Below are 24771 nucleotides of genomic sequence, written 5' to 3' on the forward strand. Positions count from 1 at the left end.
GGGGCTCCTTGGAGGTCTCTACCATCTGGTATTCATTTCAGCCCCATGCCTAGTACCTAGTAAGTCCTTGACCATCCTCCCTACCACCTCCCAAATTGCTGTGTGATCTTGGCAAGTCTCTCCTGGACCTTCATTCCCCCCACCCCAAAAAGAATGGCAAAGAGGCTTCCTTGTGAGTTCCAACCCAGATGATCCACAGTGTTGCCTGGAGGGTTGTGTTAAGAAAGGGTGTGGGGGCATGAGGGATGGGGCCAGTAGCACACAAGCTGCGTGTTTGACTTCCCTGGTCACTGTGTGACCCCTGCGGGCCCCTCCAGCTCTGATACTTGTGATAATTCAGAATATCTCTGGGCCATTTTCCTCTGTGAAAGCAGGACCCCTCCTTCCTTCCAGTGCTGATGACACTGAATGACTTCTGAATAACTTCCCTCTGGAATGGGTTCTTTGAGACTCTAATCTCCCCAGTGGTCAGAGTTCATTGTTTGGTTCACTCATTCTTCCATTCATTAAATCTGCCTGGAGCCTCCCACGCCCCAGGCACTGAGCTAGGAGGAGGAAAAATTCACAGAGCCCTTGTGTGGCTGCCTCCAGACTGGCCTCTCTAGTAACCCTTGGAGGGAAACTGACTGGGGATCAGGTCTTCTCCCAAAGCTACAAGGCTTAGAAATGGTAAATGACTTGCCCAAGGTCACCCTGTCAGTGGTAGAGTGCCCCCTAGTCCACCCCAAGAGTGGTCCTTGAGCCCCAGGTCCAAGATCTTAACTCCCCATCAGGCTGGACAGATTGCCCTGGAAACACAGGTTTGGGGGTCCGGTCTGTGGATGGGGATTTGGGCCACCACTTGAGCCCTGTTGCATTCCTGAACCCGAGTTCCTGGACCTGCCCTTGGACCCCAATCCCAGGGGCCCGGGTCAGGCTAAACTGAAACCTTCCTTTGACCTTTCTTTTATTCTTAGCTGTCTTGCAAAGTCACAACCACATTTGTTCTTTTCTCCGCATGTCCCCCTTCGAATTACTCAACTATTGCTCTGGCTCCAAGGCCTGGAACAGATTTAGTGCAGCCAAAAGGCCGTCACGGGGATGTGTATTTCAGATGAACTTCCTGAAGAAAGGATAAACAGCCTGACCTGGGATGGGAAAGAGTGCTGGTTAAGACATCATGTGACAGACAGGCCTCCTGCCAGAACAAGCCCAGTAGCTGGGCTTTACTCAGTGGGACGCTCAGTGCCTCACCTGGAAGCAGGGTGATCATCGTGCAGGGCTGGTGGGCTGGGAGTGTGCGTGCTGACCCTCATGTCAGAGATCTGAGACATCAGGGAAGGAAGCGTGTCAGTTCATCTGTGTGTGCTGTGCTCTGTGTCAGCCCTGCCTCTGCCCCGGATTTGCTGTGTGAATGAATTAAATGTACCCAGGGCATGTTGGTCAACTTCCATGACCTTCAGTTTCCTCAAATGCAAAATGGCAATTAGAATAGTACCCCATCTCCCTTTTTAATGCTATCTAGGTTTGTCATAGTTTTTCTTCCAAGGAGCAAGCCTCTTTTAATTTCATGGCTGCAGTCACCATCTAACGTGATAGTGGACTTTTTGCTGACAAAGATCTGTAGTCAAAGCTGTGGTTTTTCCAGTAGTCATGTATGGATATGTGAACTGGACCATAAAGAAGGCTGAGCATCAAAGACTTGATGCTTTTGAACTGTGGTGTTGGAGAAGATTCTTGAGAATCTCTTGGACTGCAAGGAGATCAAACCAGTCCATCCTAAAGGAAATCAATCCTGAATATTCACTGGAAGGACGGATGCTGAAGCTGAAGCTCCAATACTTTGGCCATGTGACGCGAAGAGTCGACTCCTTAGAAAAGACTGTGATGCTGGGAAAGATTGAAGGCAGGAGGAGAAGGGAACAACAGAGGATGAGATGATTGGATGGCATCACCGACTCAATGGACATGAGTTTGAGCAAGCTCTGGGAGATGGTGAAGGACAGGGAAGCCTGGCGTGCTGCAGTCCATGGGGTCACAAAGAGTTGGAAATGACTGAGCGACTGAACAACCACAACCCCACCCCCACAATGGTTATTGTGGGGTTTACCTGAGGCAGTATTTACAAAGCCTTTCTATTTCTTTCATCAGCCAAACTCTTTGTCCCTGGCCCTGGCACTAGGTTTTCTCTCTGCCTGGAATCGTCTTTCCTCAGCTCTTTGCCTGGCTGGTACCTTCTCATCTTTCAAGCCTAAGTTGCAGTATTTGCTGCTCAGAGCAGCCTTCTTTGACTGCTGTAAATAGCCTATACATCTTTACCACATTCTTGTTCTGCATCACAGCTTCCTTTTATTTTTTTCCCAGGCTTTCTCACTCTCTGAAATGATCTAGTTTTGTTTCCCTGTTTAACTCTTTTCTCCACTGGAGGGTAAACTCCATGAGCTACCAGTCTGTATCACCAGTCTCCAATCATCGCCAAGCACTGAGTAGTAGTACGCATGTGTTAGGAGAAGGAAGAGGGGGAAGGGGAGGGGAGGAATTGCCCACCGCCGCAGCCATCATCATCACCATCACCCCCACCACTATCGTCGTCACCTTCTTTATCACCATCATCATCGAGTCATAGTAGTAGTAGTAGCAGTGGTGGTGATGGTAATAGTAGTAATGAGTGTTTGTTATGTGCCAGGCACTGTTTTCCAAGCATCTTACATATATTAACTCAGTCCTTGACAATAACCTTATGAAGTAGGTCCTGTTGTTACAGTTGGTAAATGTGAGATCTGTGATCCACCCCAGCCCCAGATCCCAAGCTCCTAGCCACCACACTAACTGCCCTGCCCGTCCATGAGTGAATGAGGCTGCAGGTCTGGGGAACCCACAGGGGCATGGTAGCTGTTGTCCTGTTGCTCTGCTCATCACTGTCATGGTTGAACCTTGAAGCTTCCAGTCTTTCTACCAGCTGTCTGGGCCCCAGGGTCAGAGAGGCTGACCTGGGGCTGCCAGTGGCATAGACCAGCCTCAGTACTGTGTCCAGGAGTTTGGACACAGGAGGCTGTGGTATGAAGTGACTGTCCTTGGAGGAAGGGATGGGCGTCCCCTGATTAGCATGTGACCCCAAGCCAAGGCCCTTTCTGTTACCACCTGCTGCCTGCTCGAAAATCTCTGATTCTTGGAGTCCACAGCACATTTCTTGGGCATCTGCTTTCCCAGGAAACTGGGGAGATCTGAGCAGGTTTGGTTGGAGGGTGATGGTGGTGGTGGTGCAGCTGCAGGTACAGAGCAGATTTCTACCCAAAGTCTCTGAGCCCAAGGCATTGGCTAACCGTGTCCCCTCTCTGCCTCTCTGCTCACTGCAGATAATCGACAATGAGAATGAGGCCCTCCTGGCAGCGCTCACCAAAACCCTGGATGACATCCCTGAAGATGTCGTGAGTCTGGCTGCCTTGCCAGCCCTGAATGATGGAGACACACCCTCCTGTGCTTCTGCATCACCTGTCCCCCCCTCTGCGCCCCCCAGCCCCTCTCTGGAGGGGCCCCCTGCCTCGGCCCTTGAGGTGGACGAGCTCTCGCTGGTGAGAATCTGTTTCCAACTGAAGTGATGGTGGTGGCCTGAGATGTGGTATGTGGTTGTACGGGTGGTGGGTGCAGGGAAACCAACTCCAGCCCCTGCAGGGATCTCTGTGCATCACCGGCAAGGTTCAGGGCAGACAGCCTGGACTGGTGGTGGGCAGCCTCCCTGGGCTTAGCCTGTGACTCTGTAGGCCCTTTGGGATTTCATGGATTTACCCTAAGTGTGTGTTAAACCTTGAAATTAAATGCAAATATTTTCCACACACCCTTGGTGGTTCAGACATAAAGAATCTGCCTGCAGTTTGGGAGGCCTGGGTTTGATCCCTAGGTTGAGGAGATCCCCTGGAGAAGGGAAGGGCGTGGCAACCCACTCCAGTATTCTTGCCTGGAGAATCCCCATGGACAGAGGAACCTGGTGGGCTACAGTCCATGGGGTTGCAAAGAGTTGAACATGACTGAACGACTGACTTTCACTTTCACTCTTTCACACATATACACACAGTGAAAAATTCAAGCAGGAAGTATGGAGAGTTAAAAGCAAAACCTCCTTACCCATCTCATAATGGCTTTTTCTTTCCCTAGATGTAACCATGGTTACTAATCTGTTGTGTGACTTTCTTCTTCTATTTTTTTTTTTTAACGACAAAAAGGAGCCTCCATTACACACAGCCTAAACCTCGATTTTCTCAGTGAATTCTGTGGCATGGTAACTCTTTCAGATGAGCAGAGGTAGCTCTGTTTTATCCTTTTTGTCAGCTGCATAGTGTTCCCTCATAAGAAGGTACCATAACTTCTTTAACTAATCCTCTGGTTGGTGGATATGTACATTGTTTCAACTCCTTTATTGTTCCATTGCTTTAGACTGTGTCCTTCACCAGGAGGAAGTGGATCCATTCCTAGAAAAGAAATTCCTGGGTCTTAATGTATGTGGTTTTTCAGTTTAGACAAGTACTTCCAGCCTGCCCTCCAAAGAGGTTGGACCGGTTCATACTCTGACCAGCAAAAGTTAAATGCTACCTGAATCTACGTGGAATGTGGAAATGTACACATGGCATTGCAGGTTTCTGGGGAGAAGGTCTCAGCCTTTTCAGATTCCAAAGGAATTTCAGAAGTTGCTGAAAGCAGTTGCTCTTGTCGCAGGCTGAAGGTGCCAGAACCCCAGATGTACTGGCTTGTGAAGTCCAGCTCATCTGTCTGGGGCTCCTTACCTTGTCACTGGCACTCCTAGGGCTGGTGAGACTTAGTTGGAAAGTCAGGGCCTGTTGGAGGTGGCAGGGATCTTCGGTCGTGGACAGTTAGAGCTGGACAGGCCCTTGGTGATCATAAAGTGCACCTCGGGAGAAACTGAGGCCCAGTTTGCCTCTCCCAGGATCACACAAGTTGACGTGCCAGCAAGGGCTAGAACCCAGGTCTTCTGACTCCTAGTCCAGGACCGCTTTCTCTCTCTCCTGCTGACTTCATGTTCCCCAAAGCAGTGTGGAACATTTAATAAGCACCTATGCATGCCAGACTCCAGAGTGTGTTCAGTCTCATGTTATGGCTCCGGGTGATGAGGGTCGAGCATCCTTTCTGATTAGAATCAGACCTCTTGGGTTTGAATCTCAGCCCCACCAGTGAATGCTCTTGTGCCTCTCTCTGACTCAGCTTCCTGGTCTGTAAGGTGGGGTTAATAGTAGTGCTTATCTCAAAGGTGGTTGGGAGGAGTTCAGCAGATAATACGTACATGTAAAGCACTTAGAACAGTGCTTGGTACAAAGAAATGGCTCAATAAATGCTATCTAAGTGATAGTCACAACCGATGGCCATGGTGTTAGTAGTAGTATTAGTAGTGTGAAAGTGAAAGTCACTTAGTCATGCCCAACTCTTTTCTACCTCGTGGACTTTACAGTCCATGGAATTCTCCAGGCCAGAACACTGGAGTGGGTAGCCGTTCCCTTCTCCAGGGGATCTTCCCAACCCAGGGATTGAACCCGGGTTTCCTGCACTTCAGACGAGTTCTTTACCAGCTGAGCCACCAGGGAAGCCCAGTATTAGTAGTAGTAATACTTCGTGTGTGTGAGCACGTGTGTGCTCAGTCGTTTAGTCACGTCCGACTCTTTGTGACCCCATGGACTATATAGCCCACCAGGCACCTCCGTCCACGGAATTTTCCAGGCAAGAATACTGGAGTGGGTTGCCAGTTCCTTCTCCAGGGGATCATCCCAACCCAGGGATCAAACCTACGTCTCTTGTGTCTTCTGCATACCAGGTGGATTCTTTCCTACTGCACCACCTGGGAAGCCCAGTGGTAACAGTTACAGTAGTAACAAGAGGAATTCTGTATAGGACTCTGCAGAGGGACCACACCCGAGTAGAGAGGTAGAGAGCGCCCCCTGCTGGTCACCGGTTGGTTGTTCCCTCACATGCCTTAGACTGTACTGTTTCAGGCCCTGTGCTAGGCACACAGGAAACAGACTTGCCATCTAGACTCCCCACATTCCAACATAGTTCTAGAAAGGCCCTGAGAATTTGTACAAATTCTTAACCTGGAGTCATAGGTCCCAGAGAGTCCACCTGCAGAACCCATGGACCTCTGCATACGTGTGTGTTTTCTGAGGCTAGCAGCTTCTCTTGTATTCTTAGAGGGACCCCTGAATCAAAAAAGACCCAGTTATTTAGTCTGTCTGCTCCTGTTTTACACACACACACGTGTACACGCACATCCATACACACTTACAACCTTGGAGAAAGCAAGGCCAGGAAAAGGAAAGGACTCACCCAAGGTCTCACAGTGAGTTGGGTTGAACTGGGTTAGAACCAGGTCCCTTGCTCTGGTATGACTATCTTTTCCTATCCATGTCAGAGGATCACAGACATGCACATGCTGGTTTGGGGTCTAGGTAGAATGGTGTGGCTCCTCCAGCTCCTAGGGCAGTGGGAGTCGCCTTTTCTTTGGTTCCTGGGCCCTTGGCAATCCCATTGGGATGACCTGGGGGTCATGTCTCCTCAGGAAACACTCAGTGCTATAACAAAAACCGCTCATGCTTCCTGACTTGTTCTCACCTTTGGCTGTGGTAGGATCCCCAGCGACACCCCCAGGTGCACTCAGCTCCCTGCTTTGTTGGCTGGAATACATTGAGCACCTTTCCTCTGGGTGTAGAAGTGTGAAAAGCTTATCAACTTTTATAGAAAAATTGGAAAAGCCGGACAAGCATCAGCTTAGTATGCTTCCGCTTGTGTAAAAACAGCTGGCTTGGTTGGAGGTGATGTGTACATATATACATTCTTGTATTGTGTGTGTATGTATTTTTGAGTCCCACCTCAGGAAAGGGTCACAAGAAAGTGGTTAATAGCAGTTGCCTCTGGGACCTTGGACAGGAGGGAGACTAGCTTCCAGTTGTCTACCCATTAGTATTTGTGGTATGTGTATATTTTACCATTTCCAAGTATAACATGTTTAAGGTAAAAAAATCAGTTTTCTAAACAATATGATTCAGCAAAATGAACAAAGGGAAATCAGCTAAAATCCTACACCAAAGAAACATTGTGGGCCTCACCATCCAGATTGTGTATGTGTGTGCGTGTGTGTATACAAGCGGATGTAGAGTGTCCCAATCAAGTGTGTGCATCATATTTCAATGGTAGCATGGGTAGACATCATCCAAGATCTGTTTGGATTTCTGAAGATCATAGGTATTCCTCTTGGGTTATTAACTCTGAAAAGGACGACTTTACATTTTACTGGGATTCTTGTGTGTGTTTGACATTGCTACACAACCTGCTTTCTGTGCTTAATGTATTCTAGGTCATTAAGTGCCCTCCCTGTGTTCTTCCATGCTCCCATGATGACGGGGTCAGAGTGTGGTCAGTCCCGGGGGGGTTGGCTCCGGGCCGGGCTTCTCCCTGAGATGTGCTTCCCTGTGTCTCTGGCTGCAGCTCAGCCCTGGCTTCTCCCATCTGCTTCTCCCGCAGCTGCAGAAACTCCTTCTCGCCACGTCCTACCCAACCTCAACCTCCGATAGCCAGAAGGAAGGGACCGCATGGCGCCAGGCAGGCCTCAGGTCCAGAAATCAGCGGCCTTGTGTCAAGGTATGTCTACACGTGCCCCCAGACCCACCCAGGACTCCTCCAGGAGGGTCTCTGGGCAGGGGGTGCACCCTTCCACTCTTGTTAGAGGCCATCAAGTTCAATACACTCACAGTTCATTCTTTGCTCCTCACACGACCCTTGTTGATGATGTGCTGGACACTACTTGAAACCTGGGTCGGTCTGGGGTTCTAGAAAGAGCCCTGGACTTTTTCATGTACAGTTGACTTTGAACTACATGGGTCTGAACTGCACAAGGCCACTTCTACGTGGATTTTTGTCTGTAGTAAATACTACAGTACTGCAGGATCTGAGTTCATTGAATCCATAGTTGCAGAGGAACCGTGGGTACTGAGGACTATCAGTCACATGTGAATTTTCCACTGCATGGAACCCCTGTCTTGTTCAAGAGTCAACTGTAGGGACTTCCCTGGTGGTCCAATGGCTCAGCGTCCATGCTCCCAATGCAGGTACCCCAGATTCAATCTGGTCAAGGAACTAGATCCCACATGCCTCAACTAAAATCCAGCACAGCCAAATAAATAAATATTAAAAAAAAAAAAAAAGCCAACTCTACCTCAGTGTTCCAGGCAGTCTTAGATGTTGAGTTAGAGCGGGAACAAGGAGGCTGTGGCCTGCCCTCAGGTAGCTTATTCTAATGAGGTGACAGAACCCAGCATAATATCCTCCGCGGAGACCACAAGGAGGAGTTTGAATTTCTCCTGGGGGTGGGGCGCATCAGAGAGCTGAAAGTGCCATCGTGAACATCCAGGAGGGAAGCAAGTCCTTTTCCTTCCTTGGGCTCCATCTTCTGAGACCTCCAAGGAGGGGTTTCCAAGGCGACTTCCCAGTGTTCCTGTTACTCAGAGCCTGCACTTGGCCCTTCCTCTTGTTCCCAGACACTGTTGTCACGGACTGCTGCGGACAGTCCCATCCCTCCAGGCAGACTCAGGATGGCATCTTTCTCAGACAGTGGCTCAGTGTAGGAGCCTGTCCACTCCTGGTCCCCCCAAAGGTGGGGGAGGAGGATGGATCCTCTCGCTGTGCCCCCTCCCTACTTGTCCTGGCTGACCTCCCAAAAGAGAGGGCCATCCCTCATGTTCCATTTTGTGAAAGAGGCAGCAGCTAAGCCCCTCTGTGAGCCAGCCTGCCCTCTGGAAGTTTCGGAAGCATTGCCGGGGGAGGGGGCATAAGAGACAGCAGAACAGCTGGCCTGGCCTCAGCAGAGAGATGGTTGCTCTGGGGGTGGAGCCCCTGTGTGGACGAGTGAGGGCAGATAAGTTTGGGGAGGGCATTTGCCTGGGCCACGTTGCAGAGCACCCCTGGCCAGGGGCTTCCCCTTTACTACATGGGCACTGGAAAGCTACTACATTTTTTTTTTTCCTTTTAAAGAGCTTTATAAAGGTGCCACTTACATACCATAAAAGGCACCTGTTTTGAAAGTATGATTCAGTGATTTTTTTTAATAAACTTACAGAGTTGTGCAGCCATGACCACAATCCAGTTTTAGAACATTTCCATCCTCCCAGGAAGATCCCCAGTGTCTCTATTTACAGTCAGTCCCTGTTCCCACGCCCAGCCCCAGGCAGCCACTAATGTACTTCTTGGCGCTCTCACCGAGGGCTCCGCACAGGGGAGCAGGGTAGTTAGAACAAGGCTTTGGCGGTAAACCTGGGAAGGGCGGGATCCATAGCTGGGGTCCCTGTTAGGAGGCTGGCCGTTCCTCCATCCTCATCCCCTGAGTGCTGCCACGTGCCGGGTTCTGTGCTGGAAGCTGGGGATGGAGCAATGAGACCCGGCGTGATCATCCTGGAGAGACAGGCTGGGCCTGGCCAGTGGCGCAGGTGTGGGGAGCGGGGAGAAGCCATACGGGTCTCCCTCCTCACTCTGGCCTCTTTCCCTCTCCAGATGGATGGCCCCCAAGACAAGAAGGCCCCCACTCCGCACTCTCAGAGCCGGAGCTGCACAGAGCTACACAAGCACCTCACCTCGGCACCGTCCTGCTCCCGGGCTAAAGCCCTCTCCCCGGATAGAGGCCTGCAGCCACCACCATCCCTGAGACCCCAGCTCCCCACCAAGGAAGATGAGGAGGCGGGCGAGGACTGCCCAAACACCCAGCTGGCTCCAGCCTCCCCCGGGGACTCACCAGCGCTGGGCAGGACAGACCGCAGCACCCAGGTTTCCCAGGAGGACATGCAGGCCATGGTGCAACTCATCCGCTACATGCACACCTACTGCCTCCCACAGAGGAAGCTGCCCGCACAGGCCCCAGAGCCAGCTCCCCAGCCCAGCAGCAGCCCCGCCAAGCAGGTCAGACCCCGGCCTCGGTCCCAGCACCCTTCCAAAGCCGCCTGGACCGAGTTCTCCATCTTGAGGGAACTTCTGGCTCAAGATGTCCTCTGCGATGTCAGCAAACCCTACCGCCTGGCCACGCCTGTCTACGCCTCCCTCACGCCCCGGCCCCGGCCCAAGGACAGCCAGGCCTCCGCCGGCCACCCAGGCCCCGTGGAGGAGGTGAGGGTCTCACCTTCACCCAAGAGTTCGGGGCCCAGACCCAGCCTGCGCCCTCTGCGGCTGCAGGTGAAAGGGCATGTCAGCCGGTCAGCCAGGCTGCAGCCGGAGGAGGAAGATGAGGAAGAAGAGGAGGAGGAAGAAGAAAAAGAGGAAGAGGACGAGGAGGAATGGGGCCGGAAAAGGCCAGGGCGCGGCCTGCCATGGACGAAGCTGGGGAGGAAGCTGGAGAGCTCCGTGTGCCCCGTACGGCGTTCCAGGAGACTGAACCCCGAGCTGGGCCCCTGGCTGACGTTCACCGATGAGCCCATGGTCCCTGCAGAGCCCCAGGGGCCTCTGCCCTCGCGCTTGGCCCCCGAAGCCTATGATGTGGAGGGGGAACCTGGCAGCCCCACAGATGAGGACAGTGGCCAAGACCAGCCGCTCCTGCAGGGACCCCAGATCCCAGCTCTGGAGAGCCCCTGTGAGAGTGGGTGTGGGGACACAGACGAGGACCCCCGTTGCCCGCGGCTCTCTTCCAGAGGTAGTCAGAGTCGGTGGTCCGAGAGAGGGGGCGGGGCTGAGGTGTGGCTGACCCCACTGTACTGGAGCCACTGGCAAACCCCTCTCCCTCTCTGGCTCTCAACTTCCCTTCCTGTATAATGACCTTCAGGAATCACCTGAGCATCTCTGAGTTTCTCATCATGCATGGGCCAGGCGTCCTTAATGAACAAGGAGCAAGATGCTCATGTTCTTGGGACTTGTGTTTCAGTGGGGGAGACGGGCAATCATAAAGTGAGCAAGAAAGGAAAGTAATTACAAATTGTGATGAGTCCTCTAAAGAAGATTTCCTGGGTAACAGTGTGATGGACAGTGTGAGTCTCTAAATTCAGCTCCACGATGAGGTTGAATTTTAAATGGTTACAAGAGTAGGGATAATAATACAGCAGTCATCTATTTTACACTTGCTCTGCCAGGCTTGGTCTATGACTTAATACAGATTATCCCCATTGATCCTCATAGGAAACCTATGTGGTGGGTGCTGTTGTAATTCCTGTTTTAAGACACAGAAACAAAGGCACAGAGGTCAGCTAGTTAGTCCTGTGTCTCTTTGGGGCTGAGCCCACAGATGCTGGCCTTGGAAGCGGGAATGCTTCACCACACACGCTATACTGATCGGCCATAAGGGGTTGCCCTAGTACCCATCAACGCTGCAAAAGCAGTAGCTCTGCCAGCTGTAAATGTTGCTGAGTCTGGGGGAATGAAGGTTTTGAGCTGTTTCTGCTCATCCCTAAAAATGGCAGAGGCTTTTGGGTCATATACCTGAAAGAAGCTGTGCTTGGTACTGATGCAGTTCAGAGGGAAACATCCTCTCTAGCAATGCCATGTTGAAGAATCTTATTTTTCTCTGTTTTGTCTTCTTTTCAGACTCTCCCAGGTGCCTCATGCTGGCCTTGTCTCAAAGGTAGATTTCTGAAAATTGTTGGCTTATTATTCCATGAGACCTTATCTGGTTGGTTGTAGGGTGGCTCATTGGTCCCTGAGCCTGATCCTGTCCCACACCCCTGCCCTCATTACCATGTGGGGTTCTCAGGAGCTGGGTTTCCTTGGTAGGCAGTTTGGTTTTATAAGCTGGTCTCTGCAGGCCTAGGAGATGGAGAATTTCATGGGGAAAAACTGACAGTGCTGTGTGGCTTTGGGCAAGTGTCTTCTCCTCTCTGGGCCTCAGCTGTTCTATTGTAAAATAAGGAGGTTGACAATTATTGCCCTGTCTCCACCTCCCTCAGATCTCTCCCGTGTCTCCTAAAAGCTATATAGCTTTGAATTCCTCTAACAGCCAGGATGGGAATTCTCTTGCAAATTCTCCCCAGGCCTCACTTTCGTGGGCTGCAGAAGCAGGATCTGTCACAGTGTTCCCTTGCCCTCTTGGCGTGCTCGGGGAGGTGGAACCTGCTACTGATTGGCATCTTTCCTTCCCATCCTCCAGCCCCACCAGCGACCCTCCTTTTGGCAAGAAGAGCTTCGAGCAGACCTTGACGGTGGAGCTCTGTGGCACGGCAGGTAAGCTAAGGGCTCAACGGTGAGTGCCCTTGGGCAGGAAGCACCTTAGGCAGTAAGGGGGTACCCCAACAAGCCCTCCTTGCCACCAATGCACAGGCTACACTGGATCTTGAGATTCCCATTGAGAGAGTTATAAGGAGAGTCAGGACCCAGGCTCAGCTGTTCGGCTGCTGACAGTTGGCACGTGACCTGATGTTAAAAAAAGAAAAAAAGAGACGCATGAGACGCATGTCTTCCCCTGAAGCAGCCCGCAGTCCTTTGTGGGAAACAGACTCACACCATGACAAGTACTGTTTGATATGTGCTTGTTCCAAAGACCTTGCAAGAGCTCTGGGAGCATAAAGGAAGGGACAGCATGGGGAGGGGCAGGATGTGGCCTGAGAAGATGCAAGGGTACCCAGAGCAGCAGGCATTTCACCTGCGTTTGCAGGGTGGTAGAAGTTGAGGAGACAAAAACAAAACAGAACGGTATTCTTGGTAGCAGAATTGGCATGAGCAAAAAGGCACAGAGAAACGGAAGTACAGGTGCATCGGAGGAGACCGGCCACATGGTAGTGCTGTGGGGCAGAACTGGGGGGTCAGGCAAGAGCAAACATCAAAAGCTGAGAGGAATGTCAGGCTGAAGGGTTTCATGTAGATCCTCAAGGCTCCAGGAGCCCCAGAAAGGAAGAGATCGCTGGCATTTTGGCAAGTTCCCTCTGGTACCTGGGGGAGGGTGAAGGCTAAGGTCAGTTGCAGGACCACCTAAGGTCACTGTGGTGGTCAAATCCAGATGGGAGGTTTTTGCCTGTGGTGCCTGCCACCTCTGTACCCTGGGAGACTTCAGAGGTATTTGGGATGACCAGTTGGGAGGGCTTGTGGAATGATGGAATATGGAGAAAGAAGAGAGATCTCAGATAATCTGGAGGCTTCTGCGAGGCTACAGAAGGCATGGCAAATGGATTTCATCACATGCCAGCTCCAAAACTGTTGACGGACTGTATGAGATGGAGTCCAAGGCTACATCCAGGCTCAGTCAACAGCAGTGATCGATTGTGATGCCTGCCATCCACTGGGTCTCTGCTCTCCCAAAGGAGGGTTTCAGTGCTCCTTGGAGAAATGATCTGTCTAACATTTTTCCTCTTGCTTGGGTAGGACTCACTCCGCCCACCACGCCTCCATACAAGCCCACAGAGGAAGACCCCTTCAAGCCAGACATCAAGCACAGCCCAAGCAAAGACAGAGCTCCCACCCCAGAGGGTCCTCAGCTCGGGGCCACCACCGAGGCTGCCCACAAGCTGCCAAAGAAGCACCCAGAGCGGAGCGAGCTCCTGTCCCATCTGCGGCATACCCCAGCCCAGCCAGCCTCCCAGGCTGGTCAGAAGCGCCCCTTCTCCTGTTCCTTCGGCGACCATGACTACTGCCAGGTGCTCAAGCCAGACGGCGCCCTGCAGAGGAAGGTGCTGAGGTCCTGGGAGCCGTCTGGGGCCCACCTGAAGGACTGGCCCCAGCAGGGGGCCCCACGGGCTGAGGCCCAGGCCTCTGGCAGGGAGGAAGACGTAAGCTGTGATGTCGGTGCCCCCACCAAGGACAGCACGCTGCTGAGAGACCACGAAATCCGTGCCAGCCTCACCAAGCACTTTGGGCTCCTAGAGACAGCCTTGGAGGATGAAGACCTGGCCTCCTGCAAGAGCCCCGAGTATGACACTGTCTTTGAGGACAGCAGCAGCAGCAGTGGCGAGAGCACCTTCCTCCTGGAGGAGGATGACGAGGAGGAGGATGATGATGAAGAAGAGGACTTGGGGGTCAGCCCCCCTCGCTCTGACCACTGCCCCTACCAGAGCCCACCCAGCAAGGCTAGTCGGCGGCTCTGTTCCCGCAGCCGCTCCAGCTCTGGCTCCTCATCCTGCCGCTCCCGGTCACCAGCCACACGGAGGACCTTCAGGTATGGATGGGTGGGTGGCCTCAGGATGGATGGTGGGCAGCTGAGCACCCCCAGTTCTGAGATGTCAGGGGAGAGAGGAGCCCTGAGACCAGGGCCGCAGCTTCCTGTGTGGCCTGTGTCCTGGTCAGTGGCCCTGGAGGTGGGCTCCTTGGGGAGTTATGGGCAAGTCCTGAAGCCAATCAAAGCCTGCTGTGTGGTCCAGTGGTCCAGTGAGGAATGGTCCAGATCACCTGGCCTCGGGGGAGGAAGAAAACACACTTTCTGGCCTTTTGTGACCTTATTCATCTGTTTCTGCTTTTGTATTTGTAAAATGGGTAGGTTTTTGTGTAAACATATACAGTTGACCTTTGAATAAGGTGAAGGTTAGGGACACCAATCCTCCACACAGTCAAAAATTGTGTGTAACTTATAGTCGGTAACTCTGTATCTGCAACTTCTGACAGTGTGGTATTTACTACTGAAAAAAACCCCAGTGTTGGTGGACCCTCAGAGTTCAAACTTGTGTTGTTCAAGGGTCAACACATCTACACAGTGTAATACCTATGTGACATTTACTTGTAAAACAAAGATTAGCATAATTCTAATTTGTGTTCTTAAGAAACCCCCCCCAAACTCGGATTTAAAGCAGTGATAAGGTTTATTCCCGTTTCTCGGTGCTGCGGAGTTGTGCAGTCTTCCGGCAGTCAGCCACCCTGGGGGAGAGCTCTTTTTCCTTCGCACCGGGATGACGTGTCATGAGCTTTTGCTCATACCGTCTTTGCTCACTGAACCGGACTATAGAAGGAGCCGTTCCAGAATTCTGTGGGGAGCTAGGCAGAAAGAATGGAAGTCTGGCATCTTTTGGGGAACACAGGTTGCTTCTCTTCCCTGATGACAGCAGGACCTGGCTCTTCGGAGGGGAGGCCTTAAGGAGCGTGGGTGCAAGTCCCAACCCTCTGCCCGAGATGCACCTGAGTGACCACCAGATGGCGCTCCTGGGTTCAGAGCAGTGCGGCAAGCAGAAACCGGGAGAGGCCTCCTTACCAAGCTGGTGGCTGGGCCCCGCCTCCTGAGCCTCAGGTTTTGTAGGTCGGGGGTGAGGGTGGAGAATTTCATTTCTAACAAGTTCTGGGGTGATGATGACATTGCTAGAGCGCTATACTCTGAGAAACAGAATTCAGGTAGTAGGAAGATAACCTTAGAAAAACTCCTCTTTATATTTTCTTATCTGTACCGGTGGCTCTTAATTGAAAATCTGATGAAAACAAACCTTCCTTTCCCCATTAAAAAGTACGCAGACAACTAATTGGGCACTGGATTTTAGGGGACTTCTGGACCCCATCCCCAGACACTAATGTGCCAAAGCCCTGAACTATCTGTTATTTAAAGTAAACTCATTTTGAGCAATTTCTCTAAAAGCCTGTCTGTGTAATAAGCCAGAACAGTTAGAGCCATCTTCTGTCAGACGTCTCCGAGCCCCCCTTCCAGCTCTGTTCTCCTTTCCCCAGCGGGTCGCTGTGAGCTAGTCTGCCTGTGTTCATGTTAGCTGGTTTCTTCTGCAGCGTCTGTTCACAAGCTACTAAGGTTATTCTCCTGTTGAAGCACATCCCCCAAGGCCAGAGCTGGAGCTTCTTGGCTTCCTTCCCCTCCTGACCCGTTCAGGCCCTTTACCCATGAGCTTGGCACCAAAGTCGGGGGCCTCTCTCAACCACCATGGATTCTCCTTTTCCTCTTTCTCACTTTTGGGCTAAGTTCAGGCTGGCTTTCGCTGGAGAAAGTTAGTTGGTTAACTTGGTTCCTACTCAGCTGCCTGGCAGAGCTTGATGGCTGGTCAATTGGATAAACTAGTCGTCAGACTTCTCCAGACCAGCATTTCTCTACTTGTGCTTCTGCTACCAAATATAATCAACAGGAAGGCTCTGAGCTGGTTTAACAAGCCCTACAGCACCTTCAAGTCACTCTCAGCTCTTCATGGGGGAAGACTTCCAATGCCGCTGCAAGTGGATAATGATACCTTTATTATATAGCACTTAAAGTTTGCAAGTCACATCCCTTTCTACTACCCTCTTTGAGCTTCACAGAGGCACTTGAGGGAAGCTCAAGTGCTTTTCATCCCCATTTTATAGATGAGGAAACTGAGGCTCAAAGAGTTTCAATAGAAAAATATAGCCAGCCAGTACTGAGCCATTCCTGGGCTAAGCATGTACAGGTATGTTCTTATTTGATCCTCCCAAATGGCTGAGGAGGCAAATACAATTGATTCTCCTAAATTTACAGATGAAGAACTGGCTTAAGTAGCTGGTCCCGGGTCACCAGCAGAGGTAGTAGAATCAGCATTGAAATGCTAACTGACTCTGGAGCCCCTGCTCTCATTCTCTGCTGTGTTCCCAAGGATGCAGACGTGTGTGGCAGAGTTGGCACTCAGCCCCCCTTACATGCTGTGCTCCTTCCCCTCCGGTAGCCTGGCCACTGGGAAGAGAGGGCATTGTGCAGACAGGTGCCTGGGAGGGCGCAGGCGTGCGGCACCCAGGAGCTTCTCCAGCTGAGTAGCCCACTGGCTGCCTGGGGTGTGGGGGCTGTGATGGCCGAGGTTGTTGCCTGGCCAGACAGCACAAATGGAGGGGGAGCCGTGGGTCTAGAATCAGCAGACCTCCCACTAGCTCTGGCTTTCCCACTTCTTAGCTTTGGGGCAAATTTCACCTTGAACCTGAACCTTAAGGTTTTCATCTGAAAAATGGGGAAGCATGAGACCTCAGAGGATATTTTTTTTTCATCAGGTCAAATACCATAATGAAGCGAAAGGGCCTTTCCACCCTCAACAGCATAGAAAGGTTCACAGGGATTATGGTTAGCAACGTAGAAGGCATGTGTCAGTCACATGTTCAGACCCACACGCAGCCCTGGGCGGTCACCGCTGAGGCGGAGAGCTGGGCTCCCTCTCCTAGTTCTACCTTCACTAATGAATGAGTCCTAACAAAGCTGAAGAAACATCGCTCGCCTCCTGGAGCAAGTCTTCCTCATGCCCCACTGTGGTCCCTGTTAAGAGTGAATGAGTCTGCTTTGCTTGTTCACTGACAGATGTGAGAGCAGAGGGTCGTGTTCAGACGGAATGCCAAGTGTCCGGCACGCCAGGAAGCGGCGGGAAAAGGCCATTGTAAGTGACTTGGGGCCCCAGAGCCCAGAGTGAGTGGGGACAAATGGGCATCAGAAAGTGTGGGGGCTTCAGAGACCCGAAGTGCTTTGAGGTCATCTGGCCTGCAGGAGATAGTTGTATTTCTCTCATTTAGAAAAGCACAAGGGTCACCAAAGGGCATCAAAGGTGACACGTGCAAAATGCAGCCAAGGGACTGGTCTGGGAGTGAGATAGGGTGGTGTGTTGTTGGTGAGGATTTAGGGCTCAGTATCAGAGGCTCGACAGGGCCCAGGGGGTTAGCACTGATGAGGGAGCAGAGCCAGCCCTGCTTCCACTTCTATGTGACCTTGAGCAACTTCCTTGAGCCTCAGTTTACTCATCTGTATATAGGGTCCCCTGGTGTGATCTGTGCTAAAGGACCAAGGGAGCCTGTCTCTTCCTCCCTGCCCGACTCTCTAGTCCTCCCCCAGAGTTAGTCCAGAGGCCTAGGCTGTGCCTGGTGGACCTGTTGCAAAGCACCACGCAGGGAAAAGTCATTAGGAAGCTGGAGTCAGTGCCCTCATAGCATTAGAAAGGAGGGAAGGGAAGTAAGACAGAAGCACAGACAGACTCTCACTGGATTTCCATCCACCCCCACCCCCCGCCCCCGCACACCCCCCTCCCAACAATGTGGTACTTCAGGGCAGGGGATGCTCGAGGTATGCATACCCCAGAGGTGTGCACGCAGCTGTCTGCAAGCGGGTACTTAAAACCACATGGAGCATCTTCTTGGGATCCTTGTGTGACCATTCAGCAGTTGTGGCATGCCTGGCCCTGTTCTAGGTGCTGGATGGCAACAGTGAATGAGACAAACAAAGTCTCCACTCCTATGGTTGGGCCAGAAGGGAGAGAGAGATGACAGACTCATAAGCAAAGTAATAAACACTGTAATTACAGACTGGGAGGTGCACTGTGAAATTAATCACACCACGACTAAGATGTCTAAAAGAAATCATGTTTTGACTTGTGGGGAGGATTTACTTACATGGTTGTTTGGGAGGGGCATCTTTAGAGAGCTAGACCCCAAGGGATGGAAGAAGCCATCCAAGCCAAGGTTCAGGAGGACAGTGGGGCAGAGGCCGGAGAGAGCTTTGTGAGTTTGAGGCCCTGGAGGAGGCGGGGCTGGGGGGACACAGGGGGCGGTTGCATTCTTACATGGAGCTGAACTGGGCCACCCTAGGGAACATACCTTGTGCCTATGACTGTACAGCAGTGCCCTGTCTGGACCGCTGCCCTCTGAGGTGCAGGAGGGCATGGCTGGAGAATTGCTGGCCTTAACCTGTTCCGGAGAACGGCTGTCTAGACCAGACCCTGGTGGTCTTGCCCACCACAAGCACAGCTGGAGTTTCTCCAGCAAATCAAAGCCACTCTTCCGATGGCCATGCCTTTAACTGGATCCAGTCACTAGATGGTGGTGGGAGGTGGGGCAGGCCCAACCGGGCTTCCCCGACGCACCCCCTCTGCTGGGCAGGTCTAGGGGCCTGGCACCTAAAGGTAACCAGTGTCTACATAGTACCCTGGCAAAACCAAAGCTAATGGTGGCTCCACATCCTTGTGCCCCTGTCCCACTGTTGTCCTCCCTGCCCCCTCTGACCTATAGCAACCTGGCTGCCAGGACTCACCCTTTACCATCCTCAGCACCTCCCCCAGCACCAGAAGAAGTCAGACTCCAAACAAATACAGAAGCTACTCAGTGCGCAGTTACATTAGTAGTGGTGACTCCCTCTCCTGTCTCTGCCCAGTCTCTGTTCATTCCCTTCAAGTACTCAGTCGCTTCCTTTTGGGCCACCTCCCATCCGATGCTTAACAGCCCCCTCCTCCCATAAAGCAGGTCCTCTGGGATAGTGACTGTCATTGTCCTGTCTCTGACTCCAGTCCCAGCTAGGGTCGCTTGCTCAGCCACGTGACATGGACTGGGGATGAGGACTCTGTGGGAGCCCGTCACCTAGGGGGCTCTAGGAAGCACCCCAAATGACAGGTCCCTCTGTGTCCCCCTCGGGCAGGGCGAAGGCCGCGTGGTGTACATTCGAAATCTCTCCAGTGACATGAGCTCGCGTGAACTGAAGAGGCGCTTCGAAGTGTTTGGCGAGATTGTGGAGTGCCAGGTGCTCACGAGAAGCAAGAGGTGAGTCAGGCTCGCGCAGAGGAGGGGAGTAGGGGTGTGCAGAGGTCTCAATTCAGGGCTCATCACATTGAAAATGCCCAAGACGACTTCTAGGACAAACCTACCATCAGGTACAGGAGAAGGGAGGACCAGTAACAATTGTGCAGCCCAGGAATCTCCACAAACATGTACTGATAGTCTGCTAAAGTGTGAGACAACTTTCATGCATTGTCTTACTTCAATTTTCCAACTTGCGTATGACATATGCAGCCTTACTCTTTCTATTGCTTTCCTTTTTGGGTGGCTCAGATAAGTTAACTGAGAAGCTAGTTAGTGGCAGAGCCAGATCTGCAGCCCATGTGTCAGCTTCTAGTTTTCCATCCTAGAGCTGGTACGGGGCTGCCAAAAGCCCACGGTGGCTGAAGGCACGCTTGCATTGCACTCTTAGCTGCAAACCCCACGTTACTCCATCCCTCCGTTCCTCCGTTGCAGCCCTGTGTCCCACTCACCCAGGGAAGCAGTGTTTTATCTCTCGGGAGATCTGCAAGAATAGGTTGCATATAAATGCACAACTTAGGTGTCAAAACTTCGTCAGATTTGAAATAATTCTGAAGTATCTCCTGTTATTACTTGCAAACTAAGTTATTAAGGTTTTAAAATTCTAATTTAATAATGACTTTTAAAAACTTCAGTGAGAAAATAGTTTCTACATAAGAATCATTACACATCTCACATCCCTTATGATGGCTATAGAAAAGTAACAAGTAAGGATGTGGAGAGACTGGAATCCTTGTGCGCTATGGATAGGAATGTAGCGGGTTGGCCAAAAAGTTCATTTGGGTTTTTCCAACTGATGTTATGGAAAACCCAAACAAGCCAATAAAAGTTGCAACCACTATGGAAAATAGTATGGGGGTTCCTCATAAAATTAAACATAGAATTACCATTTGACCCAGCCATTCCTCTTCTGGGTATATAATCAGAAGAATTGAAAGCAAGATCTTGAAGAGATATTTGCACATACATGTTCATAGCACTGTTATTCACAATATCCAAGAGTTGACAACAACTCAAGAAGAATGGATAAGCAAGATATATATGCATGCTGTGGAATATTAGTCTTAAGAAGAATAGGAATCGATCCTGTCACATGCTATGGCATAGATGAACCTTGAGGACATTATGCTGGGTGAAATAAGCCAGTCACAAAAAGACACATACTGTGTGATTCCACTTACATGAGGGATCTAAAGGAGTTAAACTCACAGACATGGAAAGTAGAATGGTGGTGGGCAGGGGCTGGGAGAAGAGGGTATAGGGCATTGTTGTTTAATGGGTACAAAGTTTCAGTTTGGGGAGAAGAAAAATTTCTAGAGATCTATCTTACAGCAGTGTACATTAACACAATGTGGCACTAGTGGTAAAGAATCCACCTACCAGTGCAGGAGATGTAAGAGACATGGGTTCAAACCCTGGGTTGGGAAGATCTCCTGGAGTAGGGAATGACAACCCAGTCCAGTATTCTTGCCTGAAAAATCCCATGAGCAGAGGAGCCTGGTGGGCTACAGTCCGTAGCGTCACAAAGAGTCAGACACGACTGAAGCGACTTAGCATGCACGCATGTACTTAACACAACTGAACCAAACACTGAAAAATAATAAAGGTGGTAAATTTTATGGTATGTATTTTTGTTTTAAAAAGTCATGACACAAATTAAATTATTTATGTTCTGTGCTGTCTTCAGGATATCCCATGAAAGTAACATGTAAAAACAAAGCAAGCAAATTAATCTCTAAGGAGACAGTTCAATTTGTTAAGATTTATAAAGTACTCATGAATCTCAAATATTTAGAGTCAGAGGGTTCCAGCCTTGGCCTGGTTCAGAGAGGTGTCAGGAAACGCAATTCAGTTGGGTATTTGTGAGGCGCTTGAGGTCAGTAGACCTGTGCTGAGTGGTAGGGTGGTGCTATCCTTCAGGAGTCTGAGTAGCAGGCCAATAGATCAGTATTCATTTGCTTGTGGAACTGATGAGTGTAGATCTGACTTTAGCTCCCCCTCATGTTGGCATTCTTCTCAGGCAGGCTTCCCCCATGCTAGCAAAGTGGTTGCCTCCAGCTGTAAGCATATCTCCTACCCAGGGAAGCAGGAGTTCCAGCAAAGATACGGCATGGAATCTTTGGGGTTCTGTTTTGGGCGACAGGTTCATGCTTGAACAAATCACTACGGCCAAGGAGGGTCAGTGTCTTGTGCCTTACCCTGGTGCCCTGAGCCCAGCTGAGCACCGGATGGTGGTGTCAGAGGGCAGGGAGAGAATGCTGAATAGGCAGGCATGAAGGAGGAGATGTATATGCAATATCAGCAATCTTAGGGAAGGTGAAGGTCAGATTAACAGCCAAAGAAGTGGTGGCTGAGGGACTTCCCTGGTGGTCCACTGGTTAAGAATCCACCTTCCAATGCAGAGGACAGGAGTTCAGTCCCTGGTCAGGGAACTAAGATCCCATATGCCATGGGGCAACTAAGCCTGTATGTCACAACTAGAGACCCTATGTGTTGCAGCTAAAGAATCCGCATGCCACGACTACTGAGCCCATTTGCTCTAGAGCCCGTGTGCTGCAATAAGAGAAACCTGAGCACCACAACTAGAGAAAGCCCACGCACTGCAACAAAGATTCAGAACAGCCTAAATAAATGAATATTTAATTAAAAGAAAAAAAGAAGAAGAAGTGACAGCTGAGGCTGACTTTGAAGGGTGTGGGAGTGGTAGGATGGAGCGTAGGTGTGGCTGATCCTGAAAAATGGGGATCATGAAGGAAATAGAGAGGACCATGAAGAGCCTCAGGTTTCAAGGCAGGAAGCCTGGCTTTGAGTCCCTGCTCTGTCCCCTGTCTTTGGGCAGATCCTGAACTCAGAGCCTGTTCCTCGTCCCAGAGGGAGAGATGACAGCAGTCCCTGGTCACAGGGGGTCTGAAGAGCATGTGAGGTGATGGGTGGTGGCCAGGACTTATTAGAACTTTATTGCCAACCCAGGGACCGTCATCATGTCTGGCAGGGAGCCGCGCGACGCAGTCATGAATCATTGACTCATGACTCATGGTTTTCCACTCCTCACCTGGTAGTGGATGGTCTGACAGTGTCCATCGGGCTGGCCCAGTGACATGCTCCCCTTTTCCTCTCCTTCCAGAGGTGAGAAGTATGGCTTCATCACCTACCGGCGCTCTGAGCACGCTGCCCTGTCCCTGAGGAATGGCGCCGCCCTGAGGAAGCGCAGTGAGCCCTCCTTCCAGCTGAGCTATGGTGGGCTCCGGCACTTCTGCTGGCCCCGCTACACTGACTACGGTGAGTACGCAGGCCCTGCGCATCCCACTCGTACCCAAAGATCTGGGGGCAGTGACCTCCTTTATTGCAACCCAAAGCCCCCTCTGGACATGGCTCCATGCCCAGGCTGCCCTGTCATTGTTGTTTAGACGTTGTGTCCAACTCTTTGCGACCCCATGGACTATAGCCCACCAAGCTCTCTGTCCATGAGGTTTCCCAGGCAGGAATACTAGAGTGGGTTGCCATTTCCTTCTCCAGGGGATCATCCTGACCCAGGGGTTGAACCCACGTCTCCTGCGTTGGCTGGCAGATTCTTTACCCCTGAGCCATGGGGGAGGACCAGGCTCCCCCATGCTGGAGGGAATAACTTGGCAGCCACTTGGCCTGGAGGCTGTCCTCTTGTTTTCCTTCTGGCCTCTTGTCCATCTTGCCCTATGCCAGGACTGGTACCAAAGAGATGAAGCCTCTCGTGGTCTCCTGGAAGGTCCAGTCTCGTGTTTGCAGCCAGGTGGCAGAACTACAGCTGCCGTCTCTTTGACCTCACAGGGCCAGTAGCTGCCCTGCCATCCACAGTGGCCCTGACAGGCAGCAGCCTTGTCCATTACTGGGCCACAGCGAAATAATATTGTCACCATGACCTCACCATCTGGGGACAAGTTGGTAAAGAAGGACAAGTACAATTTGGGAGAGAGTTCTTGGTAGGCCAAAGTCTGCTGCAGCCTCCATAGTGCAGATCTGAGTGTCAGGAGACCCTGGAGGCACCTAACCATGCAGTGCTCCTGACTTCGTGTCCTACATGGGGATCCAGTTCCCCAGCCACAAGCTGAGGACATCCTAGTTGTCTGCCTTATGTGACTTCTGCACTGGTTTACTAAAGGGCAAGAAACCATTAGGGGAAGTAGAATTAGAGGCTGTTGGAGCGGGAAAGGAGCCCAGGGGTGGAGGGCTCTGGTTCAGGCATCCCCAGCCTGTAAACAGGGCAGCCGAGCCCCCAAGACACCACTCACATGGCAGAGGTGGCCCGGAGGAGCGCAGAGCCACAGCCCACTGCTCTCTGAAACCTCAGGCCACCTCCACTCCGTGGGGCTGACCCTGGTGGCAGATTTGCTGATCGGCAGGCTTTCTGAATTGCTCACTGCCTTCCCCTCTCACTGACTCCTCCACCCCCGCCCAGATTCTAATTCAGAAGAGGCCCAGCCTGCGTCAGTGAAAACCAAGTACGAAGCCATGGATTTTGACAGCTTACTGAAGGAGGCCCAGCAGAGCCTGCACTGATAACAGCCTTAACCTTCGAGGAATACCTCAATACCTCAGACAAGGCCCTTCCAAAATGTTTACGTTTTCAAAGAAATTAAGTATATGAGAAGGAGAGAGAGCGAGCGCGTGAGAGAGAGAGAGAAACTCGGAACTGCTGTCCTTTTAAGAAAAAAATCAATGTTTACATTGAACAAAGCTGCTTCTGTCTGTGAGTTTCCATGGTGTTGATGTTCCACTGCCACATTAGTGTCCTTGCTTCTGACGGGCTGTCCTGGGTGTGCGCCAGATGCTTGGTCCAGCACCCGCCTCCCCTTCCTCCCCGACCAACATCCCCTTGTAGACGTGCAGCTGTGTTCACCATACCATTTCTCGTCTGTAGTGTGTGATGATGAAATTGTTACTCGTGAATAGAATCAGGATTATAAACTCATTTCTAATTGAAGAAAAAAAGTATATCCTTAAAATAATGTATTTATGGCTCAGATGTCCTGTGCCTGAGATTATTGTATTGCTTCCTTGATTTTGTTAACTATGCACTGTCATGAGGTGTTTGCCACTGACCTGCACTGCTCCCTTTACCAGAATGCCCCAGAAGTGCTGGCGGCCGGAAGCCTGGTCACCAGGGAGGAGTGGCATGCAGCCACCACCAGGAGCGATGGAGAAAGGGCCTGTTTCTGGGCCTGTTCTGCCAAGCGCTGCCTTGTCTCATTGAGCAAGCTGGGATCCATTTACAGTCGGTGCCCAGCTCTCACTTAGAGTTTGTGCCTGGCCATGAGTGCACAGATCCCCGCGGACCTTGGAAGGAAGGTAGGGTGAGCTGCATTATTCCTGTTTTCCAGGTGAGGCCAGCAGTGC

The 24771-nt window shown here is 51.4% G+C and overlaps 1 protein-coding gene across 13 annotated transcripts in view; it reads left to right on the top strand.

Moving 5' to 3' along the window:
- Nucleotides 1–24111, top strand: part of PPARGC1B (PPARG coactivator 1 beta) — a 155124-nt gene extending 131013 nt beyond the window's left edge. For 8 of the 13 annotated variants that reach the window (XM_081495740.1, XM_081495741.1, XM_081495744.1 and 5 more), the window contains 10 exons: nucleotides 3336–3551; nucleotides 7501–7617; nucleotides 9523–10648; nucleotides 11533–11569; nucleotides 12092–12165; nucleotides 13300–14089; nucleotides 17147–17222; nucleotides 19244–19365; nucleotides 22526–22680; nucleotides 23834–24111. In XM_081495740.1, coding sequence (XP_081351866.1) covers nucleotides 3336–3551; nucleotides 7501–7617; nucleotides 9523–10648; nucleotides 11533–11569; nucleotides 12092–12165; nucleotides 13300–14089; nucleotides 17147–17222; nucleotides 19244–19365; nucleotides 22526–22680; nucleotides 23834–23934 — 2814 coding nt within the window. In that variant the 3' untranslated portion in view covers nucleotides 23935–24111. The remainder of the gene's footprint in view (nucleotides 1–3335; nucleotides 3552–7500; nucleotides 7618–9522; nucleotides 10649–11532; nucleotides 11570–12091; nucleotides 12166–13299; nucleotides 14090–17146; nucleotides 17223–19243; nucleotides 19366–22525; nucleotides 22681–23833) is intronic. The other 5 variants (XM_081495743.1, XM_081495745.1, XR_014055518.1 and 2 more) reach the window with 3 other exon arrangements.
- The last annotated feature ends 660 nt before the right edge of the window (nucleotides 24112–24771 follow it).

This window comes from Giraffa tippelskirchi, chromosome 6 (genome assembly GCF_054371585.1).
Source record: "Giraffa tippelskirchi isolate mGirTip1 chromosome 6, T2T-mGirTip1v1.2.pri, whole genome shotgun sequence".
Taxonomy (NCBI): domain Eukaryota; kingdom Metazoa; phylum Chordata; class Mammalia; order Artiodactyla; family Giraffidae; genus Giraffa; species Giraffa tippelskirchi.